This window comes from Oncorhynchus gorbuscha, linkage group LG24, assembly GCF_021184085.1.
Source record: "Oncorhynchus gorbuscha isolate QuinsamMale2020 ecotype Even-year linkage group LG24, OgorEven_v1.0, whole genome shotgun sequence".
Classification (NCBI taxonomy): domain Eukaryota; kingdom Metazoa; phylum Chordata; class Actinopteri; order Salmoniformes; family Salmonidae; genus Oncorhynchus; species Oncorhynchus gorbuscha.
Window position 1 is genome coordinate 49,326,955 of NC_060196.1, and position 17,500 is coordinate 49,344,454.

Genomic DNA, 17,500 nt, shown 5'->3' on the forward strand with positions numbered 1-17,500 from the left:
ACAGTACATTACATACTATTCATACTACATACATACTATTCATACTATATACAGTACATTACATACTATTCATATTACATACAGTACATTACATACTATTCATACTACATACATACTATCCATACTACATACAGTACATTACATACTATTCATATTACATACAGTACATTACATACTATTCATATTACATACAGTACATTACATACTATTCATATTACATACATACTATCCATACTACATACAGTACATTACATACTATTCATATTACATAAAGTACATTACATACTATTCATATTACATACAGTACATTACATACTATTCATATTACATACTGTACATTACATACTATTCATACTACATACAGTACATTACATACTATTCTTGACAGAGAGCACGTTCATAAAGTCTAAAGCACACAGACTAACTTATTTTATAGACTTCACACACACATATGCCCACACTTACACACTAGACTACACACATATACAATATTCACCTCAATTCTCAGATTTTCCATTATTTACCAAGATTGCATCATTCTTACAGAGATCCCATGACTTAGATATTGCGGGACGGTTGAGCTAACGTAGGCTAATGCGATTAGCATGAGGTTGTAAGTAACAAGAACATTTCCCAGGACATAGACATATCTAATATTGGCAGAAATCTTAAATTCTTGTTAATCTAACTACACTGTCCAATTTAGAGTAGCTATTACAGTGAAATAATACCATGCTATTGTTTGAGGAGAGTGCACAGTTTTGAACATGAAAAGTTATTAATAAACAAATTTGGCACATTTGTGCAGTCTTGAAACAAAATGTTGAACCGAAATACAATGGTTCATTGGATCAGGATTTGGGTATGTCATTTTAGGTGAAAATGGAAAAAAGAGGCCAATCTTAAACGGTCCTTGGGGCATAGTGTGCCTGGGGAATAGTGTGCCTGGGGAATAGTGTGCCTGGGGAATAGTGTGCCTGGGGAATAGTGTGCCTGGGGAATAGTGTGCCTGGGGAATAGTGTGCCTGGGGAATAGTGTGCCTGGGGAATAGTGTGCCTGGGGAATAGTGTGCCTGGGGAATAGTGTGCCTGGGGAATAGTGTGCCAGAACACACAGATACACCTACAGAACTCCTGCTAGGGTTTTAGGGAATGTGTGTTTGACCTTCATGCATCTTTATTATACTCTACATATCTGCATGCTTCAAAGAATAATCTGTTGTCTCTATTACATAACTTGAATTGTAATATGATTAAAATGTGTTTTGATGTGTAATGTGATTATAATGTGTTTTGATTTGTAATGTGATTCAAATGTGTCTTGATGTGTAATGTGATTATAATGTGTCTTGATGTGTAATGTGATTATAATGTGTCTTGATTTGTAATGTGAATATAATGTGCCTTGATTTGTAATGTGATTATAATGTGCCTTGATTTGTAATGTGATTCTAATGTGTTTTGACTGTATTAGATGTGATTATAACATGTGTTGTGCAGCGTATGATACAACGTTTTGAAGCTCTGAATCTGTATTTACATAAAAAGTAAAACTGCCAAAAACATTAGATCAACTAATCAGATGTTGAGCCTTATTTCAGATGATTGGTCACATGTACAGTAGCATGTCTATACTGTAGTGTGGCTCTGGGGTGAAGTTTCCCTTAGGTACAGATCTAAGATCAGCTTCCCCCAAGCCTGACATTAACCATTACTGGGGAAAATGCTAAACTGACTCAAGATCAGCATCTAGGGGCAACTTCACCCTACTCCACTGTATGTGTAACATGTGCATAACGTGTGTGTGTGTGTGTGTGTGTGTGTGTGTGTGTGTGTGTGTGTGTGTGTGTGTGTGTGTGTGTGTGTGTGTGTGTGTGTGTGTGTGTGTGTGTGTGTGTGTGTGTGTGTGTGTGTGTGTGTGTGTGTGTGTGTGTGTGTGTGTGTGTGTGTACTGCAGCATCGTTGTTCTGGTGCCTGCTGGAAATTGTCCCCATTAAGAATGAGAAGGGAGACGTGGTGCTCTTCCTGGCTTCATATAAAGACATCACAGACACCAAGGCCAAGGCCAAGCCAGAGGACAGGCGAGAAGGTCAGTGTGTGTGTGTGTGGGGGTGCGTGCGCACATGCATGCGTGGTGCTTGCGCGTGTGTGTGTGTGTGTATCTGCAGTCAATAATGTTTTTGCTCATTCCTCATCTCCTCCCCTCACGGCTCGGTGTCTAATTACTTTCATTACTGTACATTCCAACAAAACAACAAACAAAAACATGGTTTATTTTTATTCACGTAATGATGTAGTTTTTACACAAAGAAAAAGCCTGATGCTGCACATGCTTTAGGAGATATAAAAGCGGAGAGTAATGACTGGATTGTACATGTTATTCTATATTGCATCTGCATGTTCATTGTTCAACAATTAGCATTGTAAATGTTGTCAGCATCAGTACTGAGATAACAGAAAACACAGCTCTGAAGAAGTGTGTGTTTTTGTCAACATTGCAAAAGCAATGTACAGATCATCTGAATCCAGGCAAGGGAAACCCATCTTCACACCCACATTCGCACGCACACACACACACCCACGCACACACACCCACGCACACACACACACCCACGCACACACACCCACGAACACACACACACCCACGCACACACACCCACGCACACACACACGCAAGCATACACACCCACACACACCCACATTCGCACACACACACACCCACGCACACACACACGCAAGCATACACACCCACAAACACACACACACACACCTTCAGGCAGATTGGATTTTGTGTGCTGAACAGGGGACCCCAATCTCTGTGTCATCAACAACCCCTCCCTCTCTTGCTCCCTTGTTCCCATCTTCGCTCCCTTTGCATTTGTCTCTCTTTCCCCCTACCTACCTACCTACCTACCTACCTACCTACCTACCTACCTACCTACCTACCTACCTACCTACCTACCTACCTACCTACCTACCTACCTACCTACCTCCTACCTACCTCTCTGTCCCTCTCCCCCTCCCCATCTCTCTCTACCAACCTCTTTGTCCCTCCCTCCCTCTCTGACCCTCTCCCCCATCTCTTCCTACCTACCTCTCTGTCCATCTCACCCCCTCCCTACATCCCCATCTCTGCCTACCTACCTCTCTGTCCATCTCACCCCCTCCCTACATCCCCATCTCTGCCTACCTACCTCTCTGTCCATCTCACCCCCTCCCTACATCCCCATCTCTGCCTACCTACCTCTCTGTCCATCTCACCCCCTCCCTACATTCCCATCTCTTCCTACCTACCTCTCTGTCCATCTCACCCCCTCCCTACATCCCCATCTCTGCCTACCTAGCTCTCTGTCCCTCCCTTCCTATCTTCTCTCCCTGTTTCCCCCCTTTATCTCTCACTTTCTCTCTCTCTTTCCATCTCTACTCTTCATACTGCCTCCTCTAGCATCCCTCTCACTTTCCATCTCTCCTGTCCATACCTCCTCCTCTCTCCCCCTCCCTCTCTCATACCATCTCTCCTGTCCATACCTCCTCCTCTCTCCACCTCTCTCATACCATCTCTCCTGTCCATACCTCCTCCTCTCTCCCCCTCTGTCATACCATCTCTCCTGTCCATACCTCCTCCTCTCTCCACCTCTCTCATACAATCTCTCCTGCCCATACCTCCTCCTCTCACCCCCTCTCTCATACCATCTCTCCTGTCCATACCTCTTCCTCTCTCCCCCTCTCTCATACCATCTCTCCTGTCCATACCTGCTTCTCTCTCCCCCTCTCTCATACCATCTCTCCTGTCCGTACCTCCTCCTCTCCCTCTTACTCTCCCTCTTACTCTCTCTCTTACTCTCTCATACCATATCTTCTGTCCATACATCCTCCTCTCTGCCCCTCTTTCATCCCATCTCTCCTGTCCATACCTCCTCTTCTCTCTGCCTCTCTCTTTCCATCTCTCCTGTCCATACCTCATCCTCTCTCTTGCCATCTCTGTGTTTGAACACCGCCCTGTGCAACTGGGTCCTAGATTTCTTGATGGGCCGACCCCATGTGGTCGGCCCATCGCCACACTGATCCTCAACACAGGGGATCACTCAGCCCCCGCCCCTGTACTCCCTATTCACGCATGTCTCCAACTCAATCATCAAGTTTGCTGACAACCCAGACAGGAAGACCACGTCAGTGACTCAACCCACTCAAGTGACGCACCCCTCCTAGAGACGGCATGGAAGAGCACCAGTAAGCCAGTGACTCAGCCCCTGTAATAGGGTTAGAGGCAGAGAATCCCAGTGGAGAGAGGGGAACCGGCCAGGCAGAGACAGCAAGGGCGGGTCGTTGCTCCAGTGCCTTTCCGTTCACCATCACACTCCTAGGCCAGACTACACTCAATCAATCATAGGACCTACTGAAGAGATGAGTTTTCAATAAAGACTTAAAGGTTGAGACCGAGTCTGCATCTCTCACATGGGTAGGCAGACCATTCCATAACAATGGAGCTCTATAGGAGAAAGCCCTGCCTCCGGCTGTTTGCTTAGAAATTCTAGGGACGATTAGAGGCCTGCGTCTTGTGACGGTACCGTACGTGTAGGTATGTACGGCAGGACCAAATCAGAGAGATAGGTAGGAGCAAGCCCATGTAATGCTTTGTAGGATAACAGTAAAACCTTGAAATCACAAGCCAACTTCTGCCCAAATACTCTGTGTTGAACCTTAGAGATTGTCACTAGCCGGCTAGCACCCAGTACTCTACCCTGCACCTTAGAGGTTGTCACTAGCCGGCTGGGCCCAAGGACTCTACCCTGAACCTTAGAGATTGTCACTAGCCGTCTAGCACCCAGTACTCTACCCTGCACCTTAGAGATTATCGCTAGCCGGCTAGCACCCAGTACTCTACCCTGCACCTTAGAGATTGTCACTAGCCGGCTAGCACCCAGTACTCTACCCAGCACCTTAGAGGTTGTCACTAGCCGGCTAGCACCCTGTACTCTACTCTGCACCTTAGAGATTGTCACTAGCCAGCTAGCACCCAGTACTCTACCCTGCACCTTAGAGATTGTCACTAGCCAGCTAGCACCAAGGACTCTACCCTGCACCTTAGAGATTGTCACTAGCCGGCTAGCACCCAGTACTCTACCCAGCACCTTAGAGGTTGTCACTAGCCGGCTAGCACCCTGTACTCTACTCTGCACCTTAGAGATTGTCACTAGCCAGCTAGCACCCAGTACTCTACCCTGCACCTTAGAGATTGTCACTAGCCAGCTAGCACCAAGGACTCTACCCTGCACCTTAGAGATTGTCACTAGCCGGCTAGCACCCAGTACTCTACCCAGCACCTTAGAGGTTGTCACTAGCCAGCTAGCACCCAGTACTCTACCCTGCACCTTAGAGATTGTCACTAGCCAGCTAGCACCAAGGACTCTACCCTGCACCTTAGAGATTGTCACTAGCCGGCTAGCACCCTGTACTCTACCCTGCACCTTAGAGATTGTCACTAGCCGGCTAGCACCCTGTACTCTACCCTGCACATTAGAGATTGTCACTAGCCGTCTAGCACCCAGTACTCTACCCTGAACCTTAAATATTGTCACTAGCCATCTAGCACCCAGTACTCTACCCTGCACCTTAGAGATTATCACTAGCCGGCTAGCACCCAGTACTCTACCCTGCACCTTAGAGGTTGTCACTAGCTGGCTGGGCCCAAGGACTCTACCCTGAACCTTAGAGATTGTCACTAGCCGTCTAGCACCCAGTACTCTACCCTGCACCTTAGAGATTATCGCTAGCCGGCTAGCACCCAGTACTCTACCCTGCACCTTAGAGATTGTCACTAGCCGGCTAGCACCCAGTACTCTACCCAGCACCTTAGAGGTTGTCACTAGCCGGCTAGCACCCTGTACTCTACTCTGCACCTTAGAGATTGTCACTAGCCAGCTAGCACCCAGTACTCTACCCTGCACCTTAGAGATTGTCACTAGCCAGCTAGCACCAAGGACTCTACCCTGCACCTTAGAGATTGTCACTAGCCGGCTAGCACCCAGTACTCTACCCAGCACCTTAGAGGTTGTCACTAGCCGGCTAGCACCCTGTACTCTACTCTGCACCTTAGAGATTATCGCTAGCCGGCTAGCACCCAGTACTCTACCCTGCACCTTAGAGATTGTCACTAGCCGGCTAGCACCCAGTACTCTACCCAGCACCTTAGAGGTTGTCACTAGCCGGCTAGCACCCTGTACTCTACTCTGCACCTTAGAGATTGTCACTAGCCAGCTAGCACCCAGTACTCTACCCTGCACCTTAGAGATTGTCACTAGCCAGCTAGCACCAAGGACTCTACCCTGCACCTTAGAGATTGTCACTAGCCGGCTAGCACCCAGTACTCTACCCAGCACCTTAGAGGTTGTCACTAGCCGGCTAGCACCCTGTACTCTACTCTGCACCTTAGAGATTGTCACTAGCCAGCTAGCACCCAGTACTCTACCCTGCACCTTAGAGATTGTCACTAGCCAGCTAGCACCAAGGACTCTACCCTGCACCTTAGAGATTGTCACTAGCCGGCTAGCACCCTGTACTCTACCCTGCACCTTAGAGATTGTCACTAGCCGGCTAGCACCCTGTACTCTACCCTGCACATTAGAGATTGTCACTAGCCGTCTAGCACCCAGTACTCTACCCTGAACCTTAAATATTGTCACTAGCCATCTAGCACCCAGTACTCTACCCTGCACCTTAGAGATTATCACTAGCTGGCTAGCACCCAGTACTCTACCCTGCACCTTAGAGATTGTCACTATCCGGCTAGCACCCAGTACTCTACCCAGCATCTTAGAGGTTGTCACTAGCCGGCTAGCACCCTGTACTCTGCCCTGCACCTTAGAGATTGTCACTAGCCGGCTAGCACCCAGTACTCTACCCTGCACCTTAGAGATTGTCACTAGCCAGCTAGCACCAAGGACTCTACCCTGCACCTTAGAGATTGTCACTAGCCGGCTAGCACCCTGTACTCTACCCTGCACCTTAGAGATTATCACTAGCCGGCTAGCACCAAGGACGCTACCCTGCACCTTAGAGATTGTCACTAGCCAGCTAGCACCAAGGACTCTACCCTGCACCTTAGAGATTGTCACTAGCCGGCTAGCACCCAGTACTCTACCCTGCACCTTAGAGATTGTCACTAGCCGTCTAGCACCCTGTACTCTACCCTGCACCTTAGAGATTGTCACTAGCCAGCTAGCACCAAGGACTCTACCCTGCACCTTAGAGATTGCCACTAGCCGGCTAGCACCCTGTACTCTACCCTGCACCTTAGAGATTATCACTAGCCGGCTAGCACCAAGGACGCTACCCTGCACCTTAGAGGTTGTCACTAGCCGGCTGGGCCCAAGGACTCTACCCTGAACCTTAGAGATTGTCACTAGCCGTCTAGCACCCAGTACTCTATCCTGCACCTTAGAGATTATCGCTAGCCGGCTAGCACCCAGTACTCTACCCTGCACCTTAGAGATTGTCACTAGCCGGCTAGCACCCAGTACTCTACCCAGCACCTTAGAGGTTGTCACTAGCCGGCTAGCACCCTGTACTCTACTCTGCACCTTAGAGATTGTCACTAGCCAGCTAGCACCCAGTACTCTACCCTGCACCTTAGAGATTGTCACTAGCCATCTAGCACCCAGTACTCTACCCTGCACCTTAGAGATTATCACTAGCCGGCTAGCACCCAGTACTCTACCCTGCACCTTAGAGATTGTCACTATCCGGCTAGCACCCAGTACTCTACCCAGCATCTTAGAGGTTGTCACTAGCCGGCTAGCACCCTGTACTCTACCCTGCACCTTAAAGATTGTCACTAGCCGGCTAGCACCCAGTACTCTACCCTGCACCTTAGAGATTGTCACTAGCCAGCTAGCACCAAGGACTCTACCCTGCACCTTAGAGATTGTCACTAGCCGGCTAGCACCCTGTACTCTACCCTGCACCTTAGAGATTGTCACTAGCCGGCTAGCACCCTGTACTCTACCCTGCACCTTAGATATTGTCACTAGCCGTCTAGCACCCTGTACTCTACCCTGCACCTTAGAGATTGTCACTAGCCGTCTTGCACCCAGTACTCTACCCTGAACCTTAGAGATTGTCACTAGCCGGCTAGCACCCAGTACTCTACCCTGCACCTTAGAGATTGTCACTAGCCGGCTAGCACCCTGTACTCTACCCTGCACCTCAAAGATTGTCACTAGCCGGCTAGCACCCAGTACTCTACCCTGCACCTTAGACATGGTCACTATCCGGCTAGCACCAAGTACTCTACCCAGCACCTTAGAGGTTGTCACTAGCCGTCTAGCACCCTGTACTCTACCCTGCACCTTAGAGATTGTCACTAGCCGTCTCGCACCCAGTACTCTACCCTGAACCTTAGAGATTGTCACTATCCGGCTAGCACCCAATACTCTACCCAACACCTTAGAGGTTGTCACTAGCCGGCTAGCACCCTGTACTCTACCCTGCACCTTGGAGATTGTCACTAGCCAGCTAGCACCAAGGACTCTACCCTGCACTTTAGAGATTGTCACTAGCCGGCTAGCACCCAGTACTCTACCCAGCACCTTAGAGGTTGTCACTAGCCGGCTAGCACCCTGTACTCTACTCTGCACCTTAGAGATTGTCACTAGCCAGCTAGCACCCAGTACTCTACCCTGCACCTTAGAGATTGTCACTAGCCAGCTAGCACCAAGGACTCTACCCTGCACCTTAGAGATTGTCACTAGCCGGCTAGCACCCTGTACTCTACCCTGCACCTTAGAGATTGTCACTAGCCAGCTAGCACCAAGGACTCTACCCTGCACCTTAGAGATTGTCACTAGTCGGCTAGCACCCTGTACTCTACCCTGCACCTTAGAGATTGTCACTAGCCGGCTAGCACCCAGTACTCTACCCTGCACCTTAGAGATTGTCACTAGCCGTCTAGCACCCTGTACTCTACCCTGCACCTTAGAGATTGTCACTAGCCGTCTCGCACCCAGTACTCTACCCTGAACCTTAGAGATTGTCACTAGCCGTCTCGCACCCAGTACTCTACCCTGCACCTTAGAGATTGTCACTAGCCGGCTAGCACCCAGTACTCTACCCTGAACCTTAAAGATTGTCACTAGCCGGCTAGCACCCAGTACTCTACCCTGCACCTTAGAGATTGTCACTATCCGGCTAGCACCCAATACTCTACCCAACACCTTAGAGGTTGTCACTACCCTGCTAGCACCCTGTACTCTACCCTGCACCTTGGAGATTGTCACTAGCCAGCTAGCACCCAGTACTCTACCCAGCACCATAGAGATTGTCACTAGCCGGCTAGCACCCTGTACTCTACCCTGCACCTTATAGATTGTCACGAGCTGTCTTGCACTCAGTACTCTACCCTGCACCTTAGAGGCAGCTGCCTTATTTACAAAGAATCATTGAACACTGGTCACTTTTATCATGTTTACATGCTGTTTTACCCACTTCATATGTAGAGTGCATTTTAAAAAAAAATACAGGAATACCTTATTTACATGTGTTTTCAGACCCTTTACTATGAGAGACAAAATTGAGCTCAGGTGCATCCTGTTTCCATTGATCATCTAACACTTCATTGGAGTCCACCTGTGATGAATTCAATTGATTGGACATGATTTGGAAAGTCACACACATGTCTATATAAGGTCCCACAGTTGATAGTGCATGTCAGAGCAAAGCTCTGAGACAGGATTGTGTAGAGGCACAGATCTGTGGAAGGGTACCAACAAATATCTGCAGCATTGAAGGTCCCCAAGAACACAGTGGCCTCCATCAATTCTTAAATGGAAGTTTAGAACCACCAAGACTCTTCCTAGAGCTGGCCGCCCAGCCAAACTGAGCAATCGGGGAAGAAGGGCCTTGGTGAGAAAGGTGACCAAGAACCCAATGGTCACTCTGACAGAGCTCCAGAGTTCCTCTGTGGAGATGGGAGAACCTTCCAGAAGGACAACCATCTTTGCAGCACTCCACCAATCAGACCTTTATGGTAGAGTAGCCTGATGGAAGCCACTCCTCAGTAAAAGGCACATCCGGAGGAAACCTGGCACCATCCTTATGGTGAAACATGGTGGTGGCAGCATCATGCTGTGGGGATGTTTTTCTGCCGCAGGGACTGGGAGACTAGTCAGGATCTAGGGAAAGATGAGCGGAGCAATGTACAGAGAGATCCTTGATGAAAACCTGCTCCAGAGGGCTCACGACCGCAGACTGGGGTGAAGGTTCACCTTCCAACAGGACAACGACCCTAAGCAGACATCCAAGACAACACAGGAGTAGCTTCGGAACAAGTCTCTGAATGTCCTTGAGTGGCCGGATTTTGCTTTGTCGTTATGTGGTATTGTGTTTAGATTGATGAGGGATAAAAAATAATTTAATCCATTTTAGAATAAGGCTTTAACGTAACAAAATGTGGAAAAAGTGAAGGGGTCTGAATACTTTCCAAATGTGCTGTATGCATATACTGTATTCTAGTCATGGCTCGTCCTATATAACTACTGCTGTACATACCTTTTCTGTTTGTATACTGTCCATTTTGTCTCTACACACCGTCACATACGGTGTGTAGAGACACACACGTGTGTATTGTTATTATGTTACTAGATATTAGTGTATGGATTATGTGTGTATTGTTATTATGTTACTAGATATTAATGTATGGATTATGTGTGTATTGTTATTATGTTACTAGATATTAATGTATGGATTATGTGTGTATTGTTATTATGTTACTAGATATTAATGTATGGATTATGTGTGTATTGTTATTATGTTACTAGATATTAATGTATGGATTATGTGTGTATTGTTATTATATTACTAGATATTAGTGTATGGATTATGTGTGTATTGTTATTATGTTACTAGATGTTAATGTATGGATTATGTGTGTATTGTTATTATGTTACTAGATATTAGTGTATGGATTATGTGTGTATTGTTATTATATTACTAGATATTAATGTATGGATTGTGTGTGTATTGTTATTATATTACTAGATATTGCTGCATAGTTGGATCTAGTAACATAAACATTTCACTGCTCTTACGATAACATCTGCAAATCTGTGTACAAACTGTGATTTGATTTGATACGTATTCATTGTCACTGTAACCAGTGTTGGATATTCAACATTTCATCCAAACATAATGATTTCCTCCTATTTCTTTCCTCGGTTTTCTATGAGATTTCCTAGGGGGGCATGTGGTTGTACAATAATACTGTGTGTGTGTGTGTGTGTGTGTAGAGTGCCGACGAGGACGGGTGAAGACTGGTTCTTCATTCAGCTCTACTCGTCTGCGGAGAAGCACTGTACTCTACCACATCTCTGGTCAACCCCACAGCAAAGACAACAAGAAGAAGAAGAAGAGCAAGATCAAACTCAACAAGGTAAAACACACCTTAAATTACTCACCCTAACAACCAACACTACACACCCTTACAACCAAAACTACACACCATAACAACCAACACTACACACCCTAATAACAAACACTAGACACCCTAACAACCAACACTACACACCCTAACAACCAACACTACACACCATAACAACCAACACTACACACCCTAACAACAAACACGACACACCCTTACAACCAACACTACACACCATAACAACCAACACTACACACCTTAACAACAAACATTACACACCTTAACAACAAACATTACACACCATAATAACCAACACTACACACCATAATAACCAACACTGCACACCGTAACAACAAACATTACACACCCTAACAACCAACACTACACACCCTAACAACCAACACTACACACCATAACAACCAACACTACACACCCTAACAACAAGCACTACACACCCTAACAACCAACAATACACACCCTAACAACAAAAACTACACACCCTAAAAACCAACACTACACACCCTAACAAACATTACACACCCTAATAACCAACACTACACACCCTAACAACAAACATTACTCACCCTAATAACCAACACTACACATCCTAACAACCAACACTACACACCATAACAACCAACACTACACACCCTAACAACAAACATTACTCAACCTAACAACCAACACTACACACCCTAACAACCAACACTACACACCCTAACAACCAACACTACACACCCTAACAACAAACATTACTCACCATAACAACCAAACACTACACACCCTAACAACAAACATTACTCAACCTAACAACCAACACTACACACCCTAACAACAAACACTACACACCATAACAACCAAACACTACACACCCTAACAACAAACATTACTCAACTTAACAACCAACACTACACACCCTAACAACAAACATTACTCACCCTAACAACCAACACTACACACCCTAACAACCAACACTACACACCATAACAACCAACACTACACACCCTAAAAACAAACATTACTCAACCTAACAACCAACACTACACACCCTAACAACCAACACTACACACCATAACAACCAAACACTACACACCCTAACAACAAACATTACTCAACCTAACAACCAACACTACACACCCTAACAACAAACACTACACACCATAACAACCAACACTACACACCCTAACAACCAACACTACACACCCTTACAACCAAAACTACACACCATAACAACCAACACTACACACCCTAATAACAAACACTAGACACCCTAACAACCAACACTACACACCCTAACAACAAACACGACACACCCTTACAACCAACACTACACACCATAACAACCAACACTACACACCTTAACAACAAACATTACACACCTTAACAACAAACATTACACACCATAATAACCAACACTACACACCATAATAACCAACACTGCACACCGTAACAACAAACATTACACACCCTAACAACCAACACTACACACCCTAACAACCAACACTACACACCATAACAACCAACACTACACACCCTAACAACAAGCACTACACACCCTAACAACCAACAATACACACCCTAACAACAAAAACTACACACCCTAAAAACCAACACTACACACCCTAACAAACATTACACACCCTAATAACCAACACTACACACCCTAACAACAAACATTACTCACCCTAATAACCAACACTACACATCCTAACAACCAACACTACACACCATAACAACCAACACTACACACCCTAACAACAAACATTACTCAACCTAACAACCAACACTACACACCCTAACAACCAACACTACACACCCTAACAACCAACACTACACACCCTAACAACAAACATTACTCACCCTAACAACCAACACTACACATCCTAACAACCAACACTACACATCCTAACAACCAACACTACACACCATAACAACCAACACTACACACCCTAACAACCAACACTACACACCCTAACAACCAACACTACACACCCTAACAACAAACATTACTCACCCTAACAACCAACACTACACATCCTAACAACCAACACTACACACCATAACAACCAAACACTACACACCCTAACAACAAACATTACTCAACCTAACAACCAACACTACACACCCTAACAACAAACACTACACACCATAACAACCAAACACTACACACCCTAACAACAAACATTACTCAACTTAACAACCAACACTACACACCCTAACAACAAACATTACTCACCCTAACAACCAACACTACACACCCTAACAACCAACACTACACACCATAACAACCAACACTACACACCCTAAAAACAAACATTACTCAACCTAACAACCAACACTACACACCCTAACAACCAACACTACACACCATAACAACCAAACACTACACACCCTAACAACAAACATTACTCAACCTAACAACCAACACTACACACCCTAACAACAAACACTACACACCATAACAACCAACACTACACACCCTAACAACCAACACTACACACCATAACAACCAAACACTACACACCCTAACAACAAACATTACTCAACCTAACAACCAACACTACACACCCTAACAACCAACACTACACACCATAACAACCAAACACTACACACCCTAACAACAAACATTACTCAACCTAACAACCAACACTACACACCCTAACAACAAACACTACACACCATAACAACCAAACACTACACACCCTAACAACAAACATTACTCAACCTAACAACCAACACTACACACCCTAACAACAAACATTACTCACCCTAACAACCAACACTACACACCCTAACAACCAACACTACACACCATAACAACCAACACTACACCCTAAAAACAAACATTACTCAACCTAACAACCAACACTACACACCCTAACAACCAACACTACACACCATAACAACCAAACACTACACACCCTAACAACAAACATTACTCAACCTAACAACCAACAAATAACAGCGATGAGAGCACCTGCCACTACTTTACTCAAATCATAGCAACAATGTTTTAGGGGATGGTCCTATCCTTTTTTTGTACCAGTGAGTTTTAGTGTGACCTGTGTGGTCCAGTGGTTATAGCTGCTGACCCCGGCACACATGTATGCCAGAGTTGACATGGGTTTGAATCCTGCCCACTCCCCCTCCCTGTCTTTTAACAGTGTACTATCTCTTCAGTAAAGCTAAAACAATAAGTGGGGGACTGACCCAACTGAAATAAATATATACATCTTGGATACGTTTTTAATCTGTTTTCTTGATACCAACTCCTCCAACCCTCCACCCCCCTTCACACAGAAGCATATCAGTGTTCTTTGACTACTTCAACAAAATTATTATTGAACCCTCATCCCCCATCCCCTGTCCTTTCATCCAGTCAGAATGTGTTCCCCTTTCATCCAATCAGAATGTATTCCCCTGTCCTTTCATCCAGTCAGAATGTGTTCCCCTTTCATCCAATCAGAATGTATTCCCCTCTCCTTTCATCCAGTCAGAATGTGTTCCCCTCTCCTTTCATCCAGTCAGAATGTGTTCCCCTTTCATCCAGTCAGAATGTGTTCCCCTTTCATCCAATCAGAATGTATTCCCCTGTCCTTTCATCCAGTCAGAATGTGTTCCCCTTTCATCCAATCAGAATGTATTCCCCTCTCATTTCATCCAATCAGAATGTGTTCCCATTTCATCCAATCAGAATGTGTTCCCCTTTCATCCAATCAGAATGTATTCCCCTCTCCTTTCATCCAATCAGAATGTGTTCTCCTTTCATCCAGTCAGAATGTGTTCCCCTTTCATCCAATCAGAATGTGTTCCCCTTTCATCCAATCAGAATGTATTCCCCTCTCCTTTCATCCAAGCAGAATGTATTCCCCACTCCTTTCATCCAATCAGAATGTATTCCCCTCTCCTTTCATCCAATCAGAATGTATTCCCCTCTCCTTTCACCCTATCAGAATGTGTTCCCCTCTCCTTTAATCCAACCAGAATGTGTTCTCCTTTCGTCCCATCAGAATGTGTTTGGGGACCCCCCTGCTCTGCCGGAGTACAAGGTTGCGGACGCCAAGAAGTCCAAGTTCATCCTGCTTCACTTCAGCACCTTCAAGGCAGGCTGGGATTGGCTGATCCTGCTGGCCACCTTCTACGTTGCCGTGACAGTGCCCTACAATGTCTGCTTCATCGGTGACGATGACCTCACCAGGAGCACTTCAGTCAGCGACGTTGCCGTGGAAATACTCTTTATTATAGGTATAGGGGAGGGTCATATGTGTGTGGGAGAGGGGTTTGGGGTTGGGTGGAGTGGAGTGGGGTGGGGTCAGAGTTTGGGGTTGGGGTTAGGGTTAGGCTTTGGATAGGGTTTTGCCTAGTGACTCATCCTGAATTGAATTCCGCTGCTCTATTGATCGCTTCATACATCAGTCTGAATATAACATCCTAGAAGTTGTTTGTGCTGACATCAAAATTACGTGATTCAAGATTTGTGTAGGTCGGCTCTGGTCCAACCCATCGGTTTCTGCGACCAATCAGAAGAATTTGAATTTATTTGCATATGAGAAGTCATCGGGGAAAGATCACATCCAGACTCGTGGAGAAGAAACGTTAGTGGGCGTGGCGTTTGGCCGGAACGATGTGGATAGGTAGCCAGGCCAGTTAGGGTTAGGGACAGTATTAGCGTTATGGACAGTGTTAGGGTCAGGGTTAGGGTTAGGGACAGTGTTAGGGTTAGGGACAGTATTAGGGTTAGGGTCAGTGTTAGGGACAGTGTTAGGGTTATGGACAGTGTTAGGGTCAGTGTTAGGGACAGTGTTAGGGTTATTGACAGTGTTAGGGTCAGGGTTAGGGTTAGGGACAGGGTGAATAGTTTATGGTCCAGCAGCTCAGTAACATGACACTTGTAGTGGGTGTACTTATTACATAATCTGACAGTAAGTCATGGATCTATAACCTTACACCCACCTCTCTCTCCCTCTCTCTTCCTCTCTCTCCCTCTCTATATCTCTCTCTATATCTCTCTCCCTCTCGCTCTCCCCCTCTCTCTTCCTCTCTATCTCTCCCTCTCTATCTCTCTCTATATCTCTCTCCCTCTCACTCTCTCCCTCTCAATCTCTCCCTCTCTCATCTCTATATCGCTCTCCCTCTCTCTTCCTCTCTATCTCTCCCTGTCCCTCCCACTCTCTTTCTCTTTCTCTCTCTCCCTTCCCCTTTCTCCTTCTCACTTTCCTCTCCCTCTCTCCTTACCAGACATTGTGTTCAGCTTCCGTACCACGTACGTGAGTAAGTCTGGTCAGGTGATCTTCAACGCGCGGTTGATCTGCATCCACTACATGACTACATGGTTCATCATCGACCTGGTCGCCGCGCTGCCCTTTGACCTCCTCTACGCCTTTAAAGTCAGCGTGGTGAGTTAATTGGTTACCCCATAGCGGTCCTCTAGCCAATGAAATCACTGTGATACTGTGGTGTGTTTTTTGTCATTAACTTAAAAAGCTAATGAAATGCTTTAGAGAGCATGCGTGATGTTTTGTGCATAATCACTGAAGAAGATATATTGTAACTCTTGAATTAGCAAGGACTAGATTTTCAAAATACAATATGTAGACATGAAATCTGCCAATCACACTCCATCACACATTTGTTATGTCATAGTGATGTAATTGTACTGTAAATGAGTTTCATGATTGATTGGTTTCCCAATAAGTCCAATACCTAAAGAAATGAACACGATAATAATTTTATTCATAAATAACTTTTCAAACATATAGCTCAAAGCGACAAAACATAGTACCGTACAAACACTTAATCACAATATTGTGTTTGTAATGTAACATCATATAATTAAGCAATAAGGCACAAAGGGGTGTGGTATATGGCCAATATACCACGGTGGTTCTTAGGCACAACGCAATACGGAGTCCCTGGATACAGCCCTTAGCCGTGGTATATTGGCCATATACCACAAACCCAGAGGTGCCTTATTGCTATTATAAACAGGCTACCAACGTAATTACAACAGTAAAAAAAAAAATGGTCATACCCGTGGTATACAGTATGATATACCATGTCTGTCAGCTAATCAGAGTTCAGGGCTTG

At 45.6% G+C, this 17,500-nt stretch overlaps 1 protein-coding gene across 1 annotated transcript in view; it reads left to right on the forward strand.

Moving 5' to 3' along the window:
• Window positions 1-17,500, forward strand: part of kcnh8 (potassium voltage-gated channel, subfamily H (eag-related), member 8) — a 79,568-nt gene that overhangs the window by 24,283 nt on the left and 37,785 nt on the right. The window contains exons 3-6 of the mRNA XM_046325733.1: window positions 1,958-2,089; window positions 11,283-11,425; window positions 15,424-15,658; window positions 16,652-16,809. Coding sequence (XP_046181689.1) covers window positions 1,958-2,089; window positions 11,283-11,425; window positions 15,424-15,658; window positions 16,652-16,809 — 668 coding nt within the window. The remainder of the gene's footprint in view (window positions 1-1,957; window positions 2,090-11,282; window positions 11,426-15,423; window positions 15,659-16,651; window positions 16,810-17,500) is intronic.